General features: G+C 36.6%; 1 protein-coding gene across 4 annotated transcripts in view; it reads left to right on the top strand.

Moving 5' to 3' along the window:
* The window catches only part of SLIT2 (slit guidance ligand 2), a 257,438-nt gene that overhangs the window by 169,632 nt on the left and 74,907 nt on the right, over window positions 1-12,899 (top strand). For 2 of the 4 annotated variants that reach the window (XM_026072976.1, XM_026072977.1), the window contains exon 9: window positions 1,957-2,095. In XM_026072976.1, coding sequence (XP_025928761.1) covers window positions 1,957-2,095 — 139 coding nt within the window. Of the gene's footprint in view, window positions 1-143; window positions 156-1,048; window positions 1,067-1,956; window positions 2,096-12,899 lie in introns of all 4 variants that reach the window. The other 2 variants (XM_026072978.1, XM_026072979.1) reach the window with 2 other exon arrangements.

Raw genomic sequence — 12,899 nt, 5'->3', positions numbered from 1 at the left:
GGATCCCCARATAACTTTCTGAATGTTACTGGTATGCTTTAGTGCATTAGGTTATTTTCTGGTATGAAATAATGAAATGACTAACAGTTCATTACTAATCACATTTTCTCTATTCATTTTTTTCCTTTATTCATATCTTCTAGATGAGGAAGAAGGCAAGTTTATCTTTCTTATTCAAATGTTTTTAGCCTCACATTGAAAATTTTTTGTAAACTGACTACTGTTTCAAATTTCCTGAAAAACATTCAAAAATAGCTAGAATATGGCTATCTGTATTTTCAGTGATTCAGCTGAGTTGTTTCCACTTGTTGATTTTTACATATCCACAAAAACCCTCTTGAATATGCCAAATTTTGCAGAGATCTATTTGTTCAAAACAGTTTTATGCAGAGCACAATGTTCTGTCCTTGTTAAACAGCCTTTAATATCAAAGTTTAAGGCACTGCCGTGTTAGCAATAACATCCATTTTTACCATTAATTCTGCCTTTACACACACTTAAAAGGATTTCCAGAAAAATCGCTTCATATACCTTTTTTGTAAGTGATATAGTTGTCGAGTTCAACTGTCAATAGCAGATTTATAATTTGGTGATTATAATGGTGATTTTGAAGAGAGAGAACAACCACTTTTTTTCCCCACACTCTATTTTTATTTAATAATAGCAGGCCAAATATTTTCTGATTGTTAGAATAAAAAGAATAATATGGGTTATTAGTGGCAGCTGTTTGTACCATTGTAACACATACATAAATGTGAAATCAAATTATTATGTTATAAACTACTATCCCAAAACACTAACTTTTTCAATAGAGTAATTTTAAAACTTGATCAGTTGTTACTTCGAGTTGTAAGTAGGAAGAGCACTAGCCACAGCAAGTTTGAAGTGATCTTATTTACATTATCAGTGTACCCTTTCTGTGTTAGAATATGATATTAAGCATAGTGAGAGAGATCTTAGAATCAAGCTATGATTTCAGAGTCAAGAAGTCATTTCCTGACAAATGCAAAATTATCTTCAGCTTTCTTAATTAATGAAAAAGAAAGAGAGTTTCATGCCTTTCTCAGTCAAAATCAATGCAATAATGAGTGCACTACTGAATGTATTAGAAAATGTGCAATCTATCCATTTCCAGGAATATGTAATAGGATGTTTTACTTCTTAAAACATTTCTAAATGTGAAATTAGTAAATTTAAATGTGATTATAAATGCTGACTTTAACATAAAACACAAGAACCTGAGGAAAAAAAAATCTGCAAGTTGTGTAAATTAGCCACCTAAGTTAATATGACCAGTAAATTGTGGGAGGAATGAATCCACTGAGCTGACACAGAGAGGTGAAAATATGAGCTGTGAAGTCAAAGCTTCTGTTTATTTGTGTGTGGTTTGGTGGAAAGGTCATAATTCCAAAATTGTCTGTAAGTGATAGGTGCACTGAAGGACAATACTCAAATTAAGTATTTGTGGTACAGAACATAATTAGCAAGAGCAGAGTTTCTGTGTTTGTGGCAAAGTTCATTCATTTCTGTTGATAATCATTTTTAATACTACAGAGAATTCTGAAAACTAAATAAATCAGTAACAGTTTTTTAAAACCACAAAATAAAGAAAATGTATCTGAAAAACAGCCTGCACTTTGAGCACATTTAATTTTCCCCAAATACTCTTCATTAAGAAGATGATTCTGACTGTGAGATGTTAAGCTGAGAAATGATGAAAGGGCTACCAGCTAGATGAGCATTTTTCTTTCTTCTCTCATTGTTGTGTCAACATGTTGCTATTATTTGGATATTTTAATTAATGCAATTCAAATGAGCTGATTGGCTAAAATGTTTATAAGTTCTGCCTTCCATTTTTCAAGGGAAGTGTAAAATGTGATGTTTCACTGTTGAAATAAACTGGATTACTGTTTGACAGTATTGTGTAGTTTTAGGAGAAACGCTTTTTTTTTCCAGGTCATCAGTCTTTCATGGCTCCCTCCTGCAGTGTCTTGCATTGCCCTACTGCATGCACCTGTAGTAACAACATTGTGGATTGTCGTGGGAAAGGCCTTACTGAAATCCCAACAAATCTTCCAGAAACCATTACTGAAATGTGCGTAATCTGACTTTTTTTTTTTTTTTTTTTTTTTTGCAATTAGCTTGTAGAAAGCAGTTTTTCCCTTGTGTTCATTTTGGTGATTCTTATAAGTCAATGCATTATATAGGGTGAGCATTTTCAAATATAAATTCAAATGCAGAAATAAAAGGAGTATGCAGGTATATGAAAATATTTGTGAAGACTTCTATATTCTCTTATGAATTTATTTTATATGTACTAGTCACAGACTGCATTCTGAGATGGTTTTAAAAGAGTTTATGAATACTGGCTTTTCCAGATAGAGCAGAAGGGGAGCTTGCTAGCACCGGCAGGGACTCAGCAACATGAGCATCTTTCTTCTCCAGGGGCAGGAGAGGCAGTGTTTTGGAAGGGAAGCTGTGAGTTCACTTTAGGGAAATAGTGGGAATAGTGCCTGATGGAGCAGGGCAGATGAACCAACCTGGTAAGAAGGGTCTTGAGTCAGTATCTGGATAGAAGTCGATGAATTAGGGAGAGTATTCAGAAGAAAAAGCTTTTGAGCATCCTGATAGATGCTGGGAGATGCTGTTGGGTAAGAGAGGTGATAAGAACAGAAAGTATCCTGGGCATTCATATATTTGTTGTACGTGACAGTCTTCAAAATTTGAAAACCGACCTCCACAATGAGATTTTAAAAAACTAAGTAGAATCTTATGGTTTTAAGGCAGTCTCATGGCTTTTTGAAATCTGACCTGTGATTTTGAACTTTACAGGATTGGAACTACTGTGTTTTTTTCTTAGGATCTGAATAATAATCATAAGATTTTCAGTTCATTATTATTGGTGTTAAAACTGTGACCTGGCTGACCCTACCTGACCCCTGATTCAGTCATTCAGCTGTATAATACGAACACTTCTTCTACCTTTCACCATTCTCAAAAGAGAACCCTCCACTTGCAAATAAAGGCACTGCTGCAGAAAATCCATGCACAGTGCCTGGGAAGACTGCGCAGACTGTTTTCATTATTTAGTGAGCTGTGTGCTGGTTTGTTTTACTTGCATGTGTACATCTGTGTGCATAGAGAAGGGGAAAACAATTACAGGAAAGAAGTAGGGAGCATGTCTCAAACACTGCGTTTCTGCTGCCATGCAGCTAGCCAGTGAATGCTGATTACAGGCACTGGAAGCCTGACTGGCATCACTAGCTTCTAGACCTACATAGTTTAGTGGAGGTACATGCTAACATCTGCATTCCCTTGAGAAATTAGGTGCTAGAGACTGCAAGGGTCTTCCTGAATCTTTACTTTAAGGGTCATCACTCCCAAAGAAATTATATGATGTAGGAGTTACTAGTTTACCCTGAACTCGCTGTTGAAAGAAATGAGCTACAGGCAAGAGCAAACAGAGGTTTACAGAATGGAAAGTAAATACCACACTTTCGCTGTTTATAAAGTACTAGGTGAAAGACAGCAAAAGGAAAGCAAGGAAAGAGAAGTCTGCTGAGATTTTCTCAGTGAGTTTTCTTTCTGTCTTTTTCTGAAACATTGTAGAAGATCACCTAATCCTCAGGATCRAGACAGGGACTCGCTCTCAGTGCACATCTTACATCTTCAGGAGAGACTCCTGGGTTGGGGAAGTGTACTAGCTTTTGTAGCTGATAACCGTCTTTGAGGCCTTTCTGCTCTTATTTCTGTCTCCCTTCACCCCACCTCAAGAGCTTCTAAATCTTTAGCTCGGGAAAGTACTTCATCCTCTCTTTCACTAAAGTATTCACTGTACTTCCTACAAAAATACTGATGTGTTTTAAGCATGGACTGGCATGATTTTCAGCTATTTATTGGCCTGGAGAGTAAAAGCAACTATTATATAACAACTGTTCCAGCATTTGGCCGAACGCTTAACAGATTGCTAACCACCGAATGTTTCCTGCTAGACCAGGCAGTGTTCAAATCCTAGTGAGACCTTTTCACATTTTGAGCTCTGTATTCCATAAAAATGAAATACATGCAGATGTGTGTGTGCATATGAATGTATACTGTATATACACTCAAATACTGTATTATAGTATATATAGTTTATAGTAATATAGTATAAACTATATGTATACTATGTATGTGTATATACTATAGCTAGCCTATAAGTGCTGGCTTAAAAAAAAAGCAGATCACAGTATTTTGCACAGTTAAATAACAGTATTCACGTCATAAGACCATATAAACATACATTTATTCAAACCCAGTGCAAGAAAAGGTAGGACATTATAAAGTCAAATTTTAAGAACTACTTTAAGTTAAACAGATATATAGCAGTGAATGCCTTTATGACAAGAAAAGTGTTCTTCAGTGATTGACTTAGTTTTCAAGTAGATATGAGGACTGAGAAATTATTTGAGGCAGTGGTAGACTGCACTTACCATACAGTGACAACAAAAGTTCAAGTTGATAGGAAAGTAAGGAGAGAAATGTATAGAAGAAAGGGTCGTGAAAGGCTGTGAAAGTGAGTGATAAACTCAGTGGAAAAGCCAGAGTAGAGGATTTTGTGAGTATTTGATGAGAATGACATATCTTTGCTGCTTACTTGCCAATAGGTTGAAGAGGAGGTGAGATTTTGGCCAATATGCTTATTTTAATTGTTGCATGGGGAAAGCCTTACGCTTACTTCACCAGTTGCTTTAATATGGAAAATAATTAATGATGGCTCCTGTATTATTGTTATGGGTGGCAAGTATATCTACCAGCTTAGCATCAGAAGAGAGAGAGAGAGAAAGAGAGAAAAGAGGTTGGAGAATGTAAAAGAAGAGTAAAAGAAGGTTTTACTGATATTAGACTGAGAGAAGCATAGGAATAGTCAAACTGGATCAAATCAGTAGTACACCCTGGCCAGTGGTCTGCATCATTTGTCCCTGGCGAATGTTTTGGAAGCAGCAAGGAGATGATTTCTGAAGTAAAATACGAAATAAAAATATCAAATTCTGAAAGGTTTCAGAAAAAGTTTTTCCTTTGAAATGTCAGATCTGCTTTAGACCATACTATGTTCTTAATCTTGATGTTATCTTAAGCTAATACATTTATGGGAGGGTTCAAAAGATGTGATTCCGGTTTAAAATATAGTCTTTTTAAATTTCATTAATTTTCCTTTGTCTTTATAGTGGGAGGGAAAATGCATTAAGGTTAATAATTTATCCTGTCACCTTCTATTTTGCATTCATCTCTTCTCTAAACTAAGTATTCCAAGTCTGTTCAATCTTTTTCAATGCCAAAACCTTCCATGTCTTAATCAATCTCCTCCCTTGTCTCTGTACTCTGTTTTCAACTTTTTTTTTGACCTGGAATGACCAGAGTTGAATACAATATTCCAGATGACAGTGAACCATGAGTTTGTACAATGGAATTTTAGTTTTCTTTCATTTGCCTTACACACCCTAATTCTCACTTGCTTTCCCTAACTGCCAATACACATTGCGCCATGTTTTCCAATGAACTGTCCATGAAGAATCCAAGGTCTTTTTTCTTAGCTATTACCATTTCTTCAGAAACCAGAAATTATTTATAGACATAATCCTACTATTCCATTCACATACATATAGTTTTACATTTCTTAACACTGAATCCAGTCCTATGTTATTTTTTTAAGCCCCTCTACAAAAAACTTGTCACCTGTGCTCTTAACTGACATTCTTATATTAAAGTTATCATACAATAAAAGAGTTCAAAACTTTCATTTGTAATGAAATGCTTAGCAACTTTTTTATATCAATTCTTTACAATTTGATTAGATTAGAATGATTGTATTCCATAAAATTATCTGTTTTTTCACTTATTCTTTATATGAAGCTGTTGTCAATATGCCAAAATGGTAACTGCCAGTAAACATTTGAAGAGATGGGACCATGCTGTCACAGCAGCATTGAGAGCACTTAGGAGCTGCTGAACACAAGGCAGAAGGGTGTAATGAGCATTGTATTTCCACCTCCGTTATACAGCTCCCACGCACATAGCCTTATTATCCCGTTCACCATTTTAAGCACATACTTTGGCAGGAGCTCACCCTTTCTCGAGGGGAGACAGAGAACTGAGCTGAATCCCTGTTGTTTTCGGAAGGACTTAGTCTTAAACAGCCAAATTATTATTTGTTTAGTGTTTTTATGATACCACCATCACAAGATTCTAGTGCACACCATAGGAAAATTGGCATCATACTTTTATTTTACATGTACCAGATGTTCTCGATTTTTTTTCAGTATTTTTTCATATATGTCAGATTTTTTCTGCATTTTCAATTGAACGTTGTCATCTGGTTTTCTAAACATATTTCATTGACAGGAACATTTGAAAAATCTGTAATGTTTTTTAATTCTCTTAGTCTGTACAAGTTTCTCTGCTCTACAATGGTAATATTTATCAGCTGTATATAGTCTGTATTTGCAGAGTCTGGTGCTCGGTTCTGCCAACCTGTTATGTTGTACTGCAGCCAACTTGATGGTCCACTAACACCTCTGGGGTGTCTTTCCTACCTTTTGTCTTTCCTGCGATGTGTCTTGTGTGAATAGCCTTTTCCTTTGAGGCTGAAGTTAAACTTTGTTTTCAGCTCTCCTTTATAGAGTTGCTTAAAACTTGACAGCTAATTTTTGAGAGATTTTATTTCTCCATCCATTTCTGCCTCTTATTTACTTGTTATATGTGCAAAAAGTTACTCTTAACAGGAACAAAATCCTTATTTAGTTTTTGAAGAAGGTTCATAATCCAGTCATTTTATCTTGTGGTTCTTGTAAAGGTTGCCCGCAAGATATGTTCCTGGTGTTCTGATATTTTTCCATGTACTCCACCCATTTCTTCCACCCTTTCTCTCAATGGGAAGCCTGACCTCATTCAGCCCCTCAGGAACTTGTGAAGCGCTGATTTCTCCCTCTTTGCCTGACACAAACTTCCTGTAGATAAAACATTGTCTGATCTGCTGCTGCACCCAAATACTTTGCATTCATTACATTGTCGGTCCATCTGAAGCAATGCTGCGTAAAATCTAAGTGGCATTAATAATAATGTTGTTCTTCTCTATCCTTCTGGTTTACGCAATTATACTATAGGTTTGAACTTGTAGATTTTGTGCTTTTTTCTTGCGATATGACAAACTAACCTGTTATCTAAATAATGTGCTAAAAACCCCTTTCAATGGAAAATTTAATTTCTTAAGTATTGAACATTGGCAATTTTAATTTGTGTAAAATTTGGATATCAGTGCTCTGTGTTAGCTCTTTGGGAAAAGTAAAACAAAAGACTTTTTGTGTAGACTCTAATACTGATCTCATGGGTTCACATTGCTTTATTTCTGCTGGACAACTATTTGGGGGTGTCATTTTAATACAGTAGAACTATGCTGTCTTGTCTGCTGACAGCTACTGCCTCCCTAGCAGAGCTGGCAAAAGAGGATATATGTGCTTGCACAGCACTGCAGCCACCCTGTCCCAGCGTTTGGCGCAATAGCCTAGTCCATTGCTGAAAATTTCATTTCATTTCCCTTTTCAGAAAATTTTATGGGATGCTCTTTCCTTGGCATGCTCTGTCTGTTGAACTTAATCAGCTCCAGTGTCTAATGCACTTAGCATTTCCCTTCTTTGCCATACAGCTCATATATTGAAGGCGTTAAAGATCATTCTTAAGGTTCTAAACTCTTTAACCCATTTTAAAAAATGTAGTCTTTCTAATGGCTATCTATAGTGTTTATCAGCCTCTATGCAGGCCTCTCTTGCACATTTTAATTTTTTCGCACTAGTAATTTCTTTTCACTTAGTTGCATCTTCAGATTCACCTTCCACGTCAAAATTCTTCCAATGATCTGTAGGAATAATTCTGGTTTCCGTAGAATAGGGACTCTTTGGCACATGTTCAAACAGAAATCCTTAGACTATCAGAACAGCAACCCAGAAGTGATTCTACTAAACTTACTGATACCTGCTCTCACAATGTTATGGAGGAAGTGGCAGGCTCTTATTCCAAAAAAGAGGCCAAAAAGCCATTAATGAGCTGGGCTACCTTATGAAAATGTTCTTCCTACATTCTTCTGATTTTCTCTTCTCTTCTCTTCTGTGGCTCGAACTGCCAAGCAAAGCAGTTCTAAAACCTCTTTCCTTACTGTGATGTTATGAATAAAATAAAAAAGTACATTTGCCATAAATGTTTGTGAGGGTGGTACTTTAATCAGAAAAGAATGACCTGCTCTGATGACCACAGCTTTGTATAAATGATTATTTAAGCAATCAGGCATGGAATTAAATTGATTTTTTTCTTCAGTTTTGTTTACATGAAAACCATTTAAGTAATCAAAGGAAGGATTTAATTGATTTTGCTTCTTTTATAAAAGGTTAGCAGTCATTACAATGGTATTTTTGCAGGAAGGTTTGCTGGGGTGGAGGTTGACTGGTGGGTTTCCACTGTCAACTAAGCATTTTGTATAACTTACAAATAAGTTGTATAAATAATTTTAGTCTTTGGAAGGGGCAGGAAAGGCCCTGAAACACATAATACAAGAAATGAAAAAGCATCCAGGAGTCAGCAATTTTAACAGTTCACCTTTATTACAGAGTGTAGTGAAAAGTCTGTGAATTCTTGGTTACCGTGACCTTCAAGATAAAGCTCTTTCTACTGAATGGAGCTTTGTAATGTTTGAATACCAAAAATGGAAACTGGACAGTTGTTCCATGCTAACTTTATTTATATTTCTGTTGGCAGTTTCCTAATTTGTCCCATCCGTCTTGTCTCATCTTCCTAGTTTTTACTGTTTTTCTTCATGTTTTCATCTTCTTCCATCTCATTCTATGTCACATCCTTTTTTTTTTTTGCCTATATCTGTCAATTAAAGATTGTGTGTTATGTCCTGCACTCAACTACATCTTTGTGAGCCCTGTGATATTAAGCAGGATTAAAAACTCCTGAGACTGGTTCTCACAACCATATTCAAATTATATTAAGGGAGAAGGAAAAAAAAAAAAAGGAAAGGAGGGGAAAGGAGAGCTCTCAGAAACAAGGTCTGAGAGAACTGAACTTGGCAAATACTGTTTAACCAAGATAGAGTGAAGAGTGACCTGATCACACTGCATACATTGGGAAACTGCTTTTTGTAAATTCACAATTTTATGTGAGACTGTGAGCTCTATGTATGTATCTTTTCCAAGCTCAGCTTGGCATCTGTACAGTTTTACCATTTTTGTTGTCTTTTAAAATTCATCCTTAGCTAAAACTCCAGAGTAAAGCCTTAGCAATAAATGGTTATTGAGCTGAGCGACTCTTGCATTAAGATGCAAAAATGCATAGCAATATGCTTCTGAGAGTGGCCCTTTACAGAGAAAAGTCACTTGGGAAGGATTTAGGCCCATTTATTGAGGACAGTTCAAAGAGTCACATAACAGGGAAACTAAAACATAGGAGAAGAGGCAGTTTTCTCTGTCTATTTTTGGCAGCTTAAGTTGTGATTCAACTATCTACACTACCCTGATAGAGATGAGAGCAAACCCTGCCCTTTCACAGCTTGGAAGGAATGGGTATGAACTCTGAGGGTGGGGGATACAGTAAGTTAAGAGACATTATACTGATGAAGGCCATTATTTTCTAATGTCTACATTTATTTCCACTTTCTGCTTTAAATCAAAACGATGATGTTTTTAGGAATCCTATGCAGAGTCTGTTATCCTGTATATATCATAGCTCTTAAAGAGTTAAGCTGTCAAACAGAAGTCTTGCACATCCAGTGAAGTTCTGGAAAGGTTTGTCAAGTTAATTTCTGTACATACTTACATACAGACATGTATACAGTCATTTGTCTTGTTTCACTATATATTGTTAAGATTTTTAGTAGGTTGAAGAATCCTCTATTACCACATCTTTGTTTGCCTAAAAATTATGTTAGCCTTCCCGTGCTTTGGGGCTAAATAGATGGATCTCTTCAGTCTCTCACTATAAAATGTTTTTCAACCTTTTAATTATAATTGTGGCTCTTCCTGAAACTTGTCTAATTCATCATAATCTTTTTTCAGTTTCTGACACCAGAACTGTGTACAATACTGCCAATGTATGCAGGTGTCAAGTGAGAAAAAAAGATGTCTACTTATGGTTAAAAAATTAGTTTCACAGTATTCAATTGCTTATGAATAACAATCCGTACTTCAGTCAGTAGGAAGCCAGAGAATGTGCCAGTATATCAGTTTGAACTTTCAGAAATTGCTTGGATGAAATAAAAAGTATTTCTAGATACTTAATTACATATCTTGTGGGGAGGTGGCCATTTGCTAAATGTCCCTTTGACAAATTTACATGATTCAGCTCATTCTCATCTCTTAATCTAACATTTCAAACTTGAGCAACTTCATATAGCTGCCATATTTTTTTAAATTAACATTTTTCATAAATCTTATCTTCTTCCCTCCCCCTAAATTATACTGGTTCAAAGTCCTAAATGTAAAGTAGTCTAGAAGAAGCACTATGGTTTTAAGACTAATTCCTAGTAACGCATTGGATTTGATGTTCAAATTTTTTACAACTGGATTGGGGAGGCATTCCAGTTTTTCAGTGAAATTTACAGCTTTTCCTTCTGTTTTCCTTAAAAGTTACAGCATTTTTATGTCCAGAAGCTTATATCAAATAAGATTACATCATTTTTAGAGGTTTTAAAAATGTATTGGTTACATGCTTTTCCTTTCCCTAGACATTTGTTTCAAAGACTTCACAGGAGTAGGGCTTTATTTATGGAGGAAGACTCAAAAAAGGCCCAAATAAAATGAAAATATGTGGTTCATAAAGCTGACGTGAACCTGAAATTTTGGTATGAATATACACGGTGACTGAACTGGTTCTTGTTCTGCCACACCTAACTTGTAAGACCATCTTTGTTTCAATCAGTTCTTGTATTGCTTGGTCATACTTTGTCTACTTATTTTCTATACCTGGATCAGCCACCTAGTGCGTGTGCAGCCCTCGCTGAACACCAGCCTTGCAAGTAGCTGCATTAAGTAYGAAGTGAAACAGAGCAGGGCTGTTCCCCAGCCCCAAGAGCAGGCGCCGCAGTTGGCTGCACTCCTGCTCTTGGGAGCTCTTGTCTTCCTCAAAACAGGGCGGTCTTCCTCCAATTGCTTGTCGGATGGGGTCCTCGGTCCGCGCTGCCTCCCTGACTTGCCCGTTCCTTGTCCCAGAGAGAGCACGAAGGCCCCGGCCAAAACCGTGCCGGGGCGCTCAGGGCTGTGCTGTGCCCGGCTGAGTTTGCTAATGCAAACATGGTCATTAACTTCATGAGTCTTTGCATGAATGTAAATCTAATACCACTTCATAATTTTACTAGAAGGGGTTTATGGCTCGGCACTGCGTATCAAAAGTATGTTCATCTGTGGAATCAATGTGGAATCAGTCTGTGAATCCAGGCCTTTCTACATGCTTGTTTTTTCAGCTGTCAAGCAGTCGCTACCTTTAGCAAAAGCAGTATTTATGCTCATTGCAGTGTGAAACAAAACATCTTGCTCGTTTATCAGAAATATAGATATTTGATAAAATCGGAATATCTCTCAATTTATGCATACAATAATTAAATGTGAAGAAGGAAAAAAATGCATCACCTGCTAGGCAATATATTGAATAAATGTGGAACACACAAAATTCAGCAAAGGAATCTGCTGAGGCACTTGACTTCTTTGCCTTAGTATGTTTAATGTGCCAATCCAGATTTCACTGAATTACTGTTATCCTTGCCATTCCAACTGTGATTATTTCTTAGGCAAAACTTAAAATATATTCCATTTAACTATTTCAAAAATAGCTGCTTTTGCTATTTTGACAGCTAATCCTGTCTGCTTAGCAAACAACAAGAGAGAAAAGAAGTGATTTGTTATGGTCTTATTCAAATATCTTCCTAATCTGTAAATTACCTGGAAATCATGTGGCTTTATATCTTTTTTTTTTAAAACTTTCTTTCCTCAGTTGGCAAATGTAGAGATTTCTGTATGTAGAATACTTAATCTGTTCTTTATTAGCATGTGTTTTATGCTGTCATTATTCAAATCTTTGGACTTCTTCATACCCTTGTGTCCTATCATAAAAACTAATTTAAATTTAGAGGACACAGGGTAATTTCAACAGTCAGGAGGATGCAGCAACACAGAACACAACAACTGGACAAGCAGCATGTATTCTAAAAGGATAAGGAGGGGGTATTTTTGTGTGAAACTTTATATGGAGAATATTGGCCGGCATACTGAGCTCCAGAGATTCGGATTCAGTCCTTGATTTAATCTCGAATTTCTGGCACATCCCGCAGTGGAACTGGGGCTGTGGCAGGGTATTCTGCCTTGAAGGCAGGAGTAGAAAGGAGCAGCTTTATGGCCCTTAGGCAACTTGCTTTCTGCCAAAAACTGAGGGGTAACCCCAGTGACAGTTTCCAGAAACATTGTGGAGCCAGAATGAACACCGTTCCACCACGAGGGGTCTTGTGCATGTTTCTGATGGGCTGTTGAAGTGGGGAAGGTACCTTTAAGGACCCCTTTGTACTCCATCAAGGGAAAGAGAAGAACTCAAGTGTGGAGTAAGTGAATATTTTATACAGCGTGAAAGGAAGCTGGAGAAGGCCCATCTAGCTCTTCCAGAAAAACCGTCATAGATATCTGACAGCTGTGGCACGCTCCAGAGATGCTGTTACTCTTAAATTTTTTTTTTTACATATGGCTCTTCACTACTGATAACATTTTCTCAGCAATAATGTAAGCGAAGTTACTGAAAAAGAAACTATAGATATTGACGTCTCACTATTTTGTTTCATCATCAGTCAGTGAAATGCTGTCTTCAGTATGTAAATGCTGCTAAATGCA

This window comes from Apteryx rowi, unplaced genomic scaffold, assembly GCF_003343035.1.
Source record: "Apteryx rowi isolate R43461 unplaced genomic scaffold, aptRow1 scaffold_355, whole genome shotgun sequence".
Classification (NCBI taxonomy): Eukaryota; Metazoa; Chordata; class Aves; order Apterygiformes; family Apterygidae; genus Apteryx; species Apteryx rowi.
The sequence above is the reverse complement of the archived record's forward strand: the minus strand, read 5'-3'. Positions and strand labels throughout refer to the sequence as shown.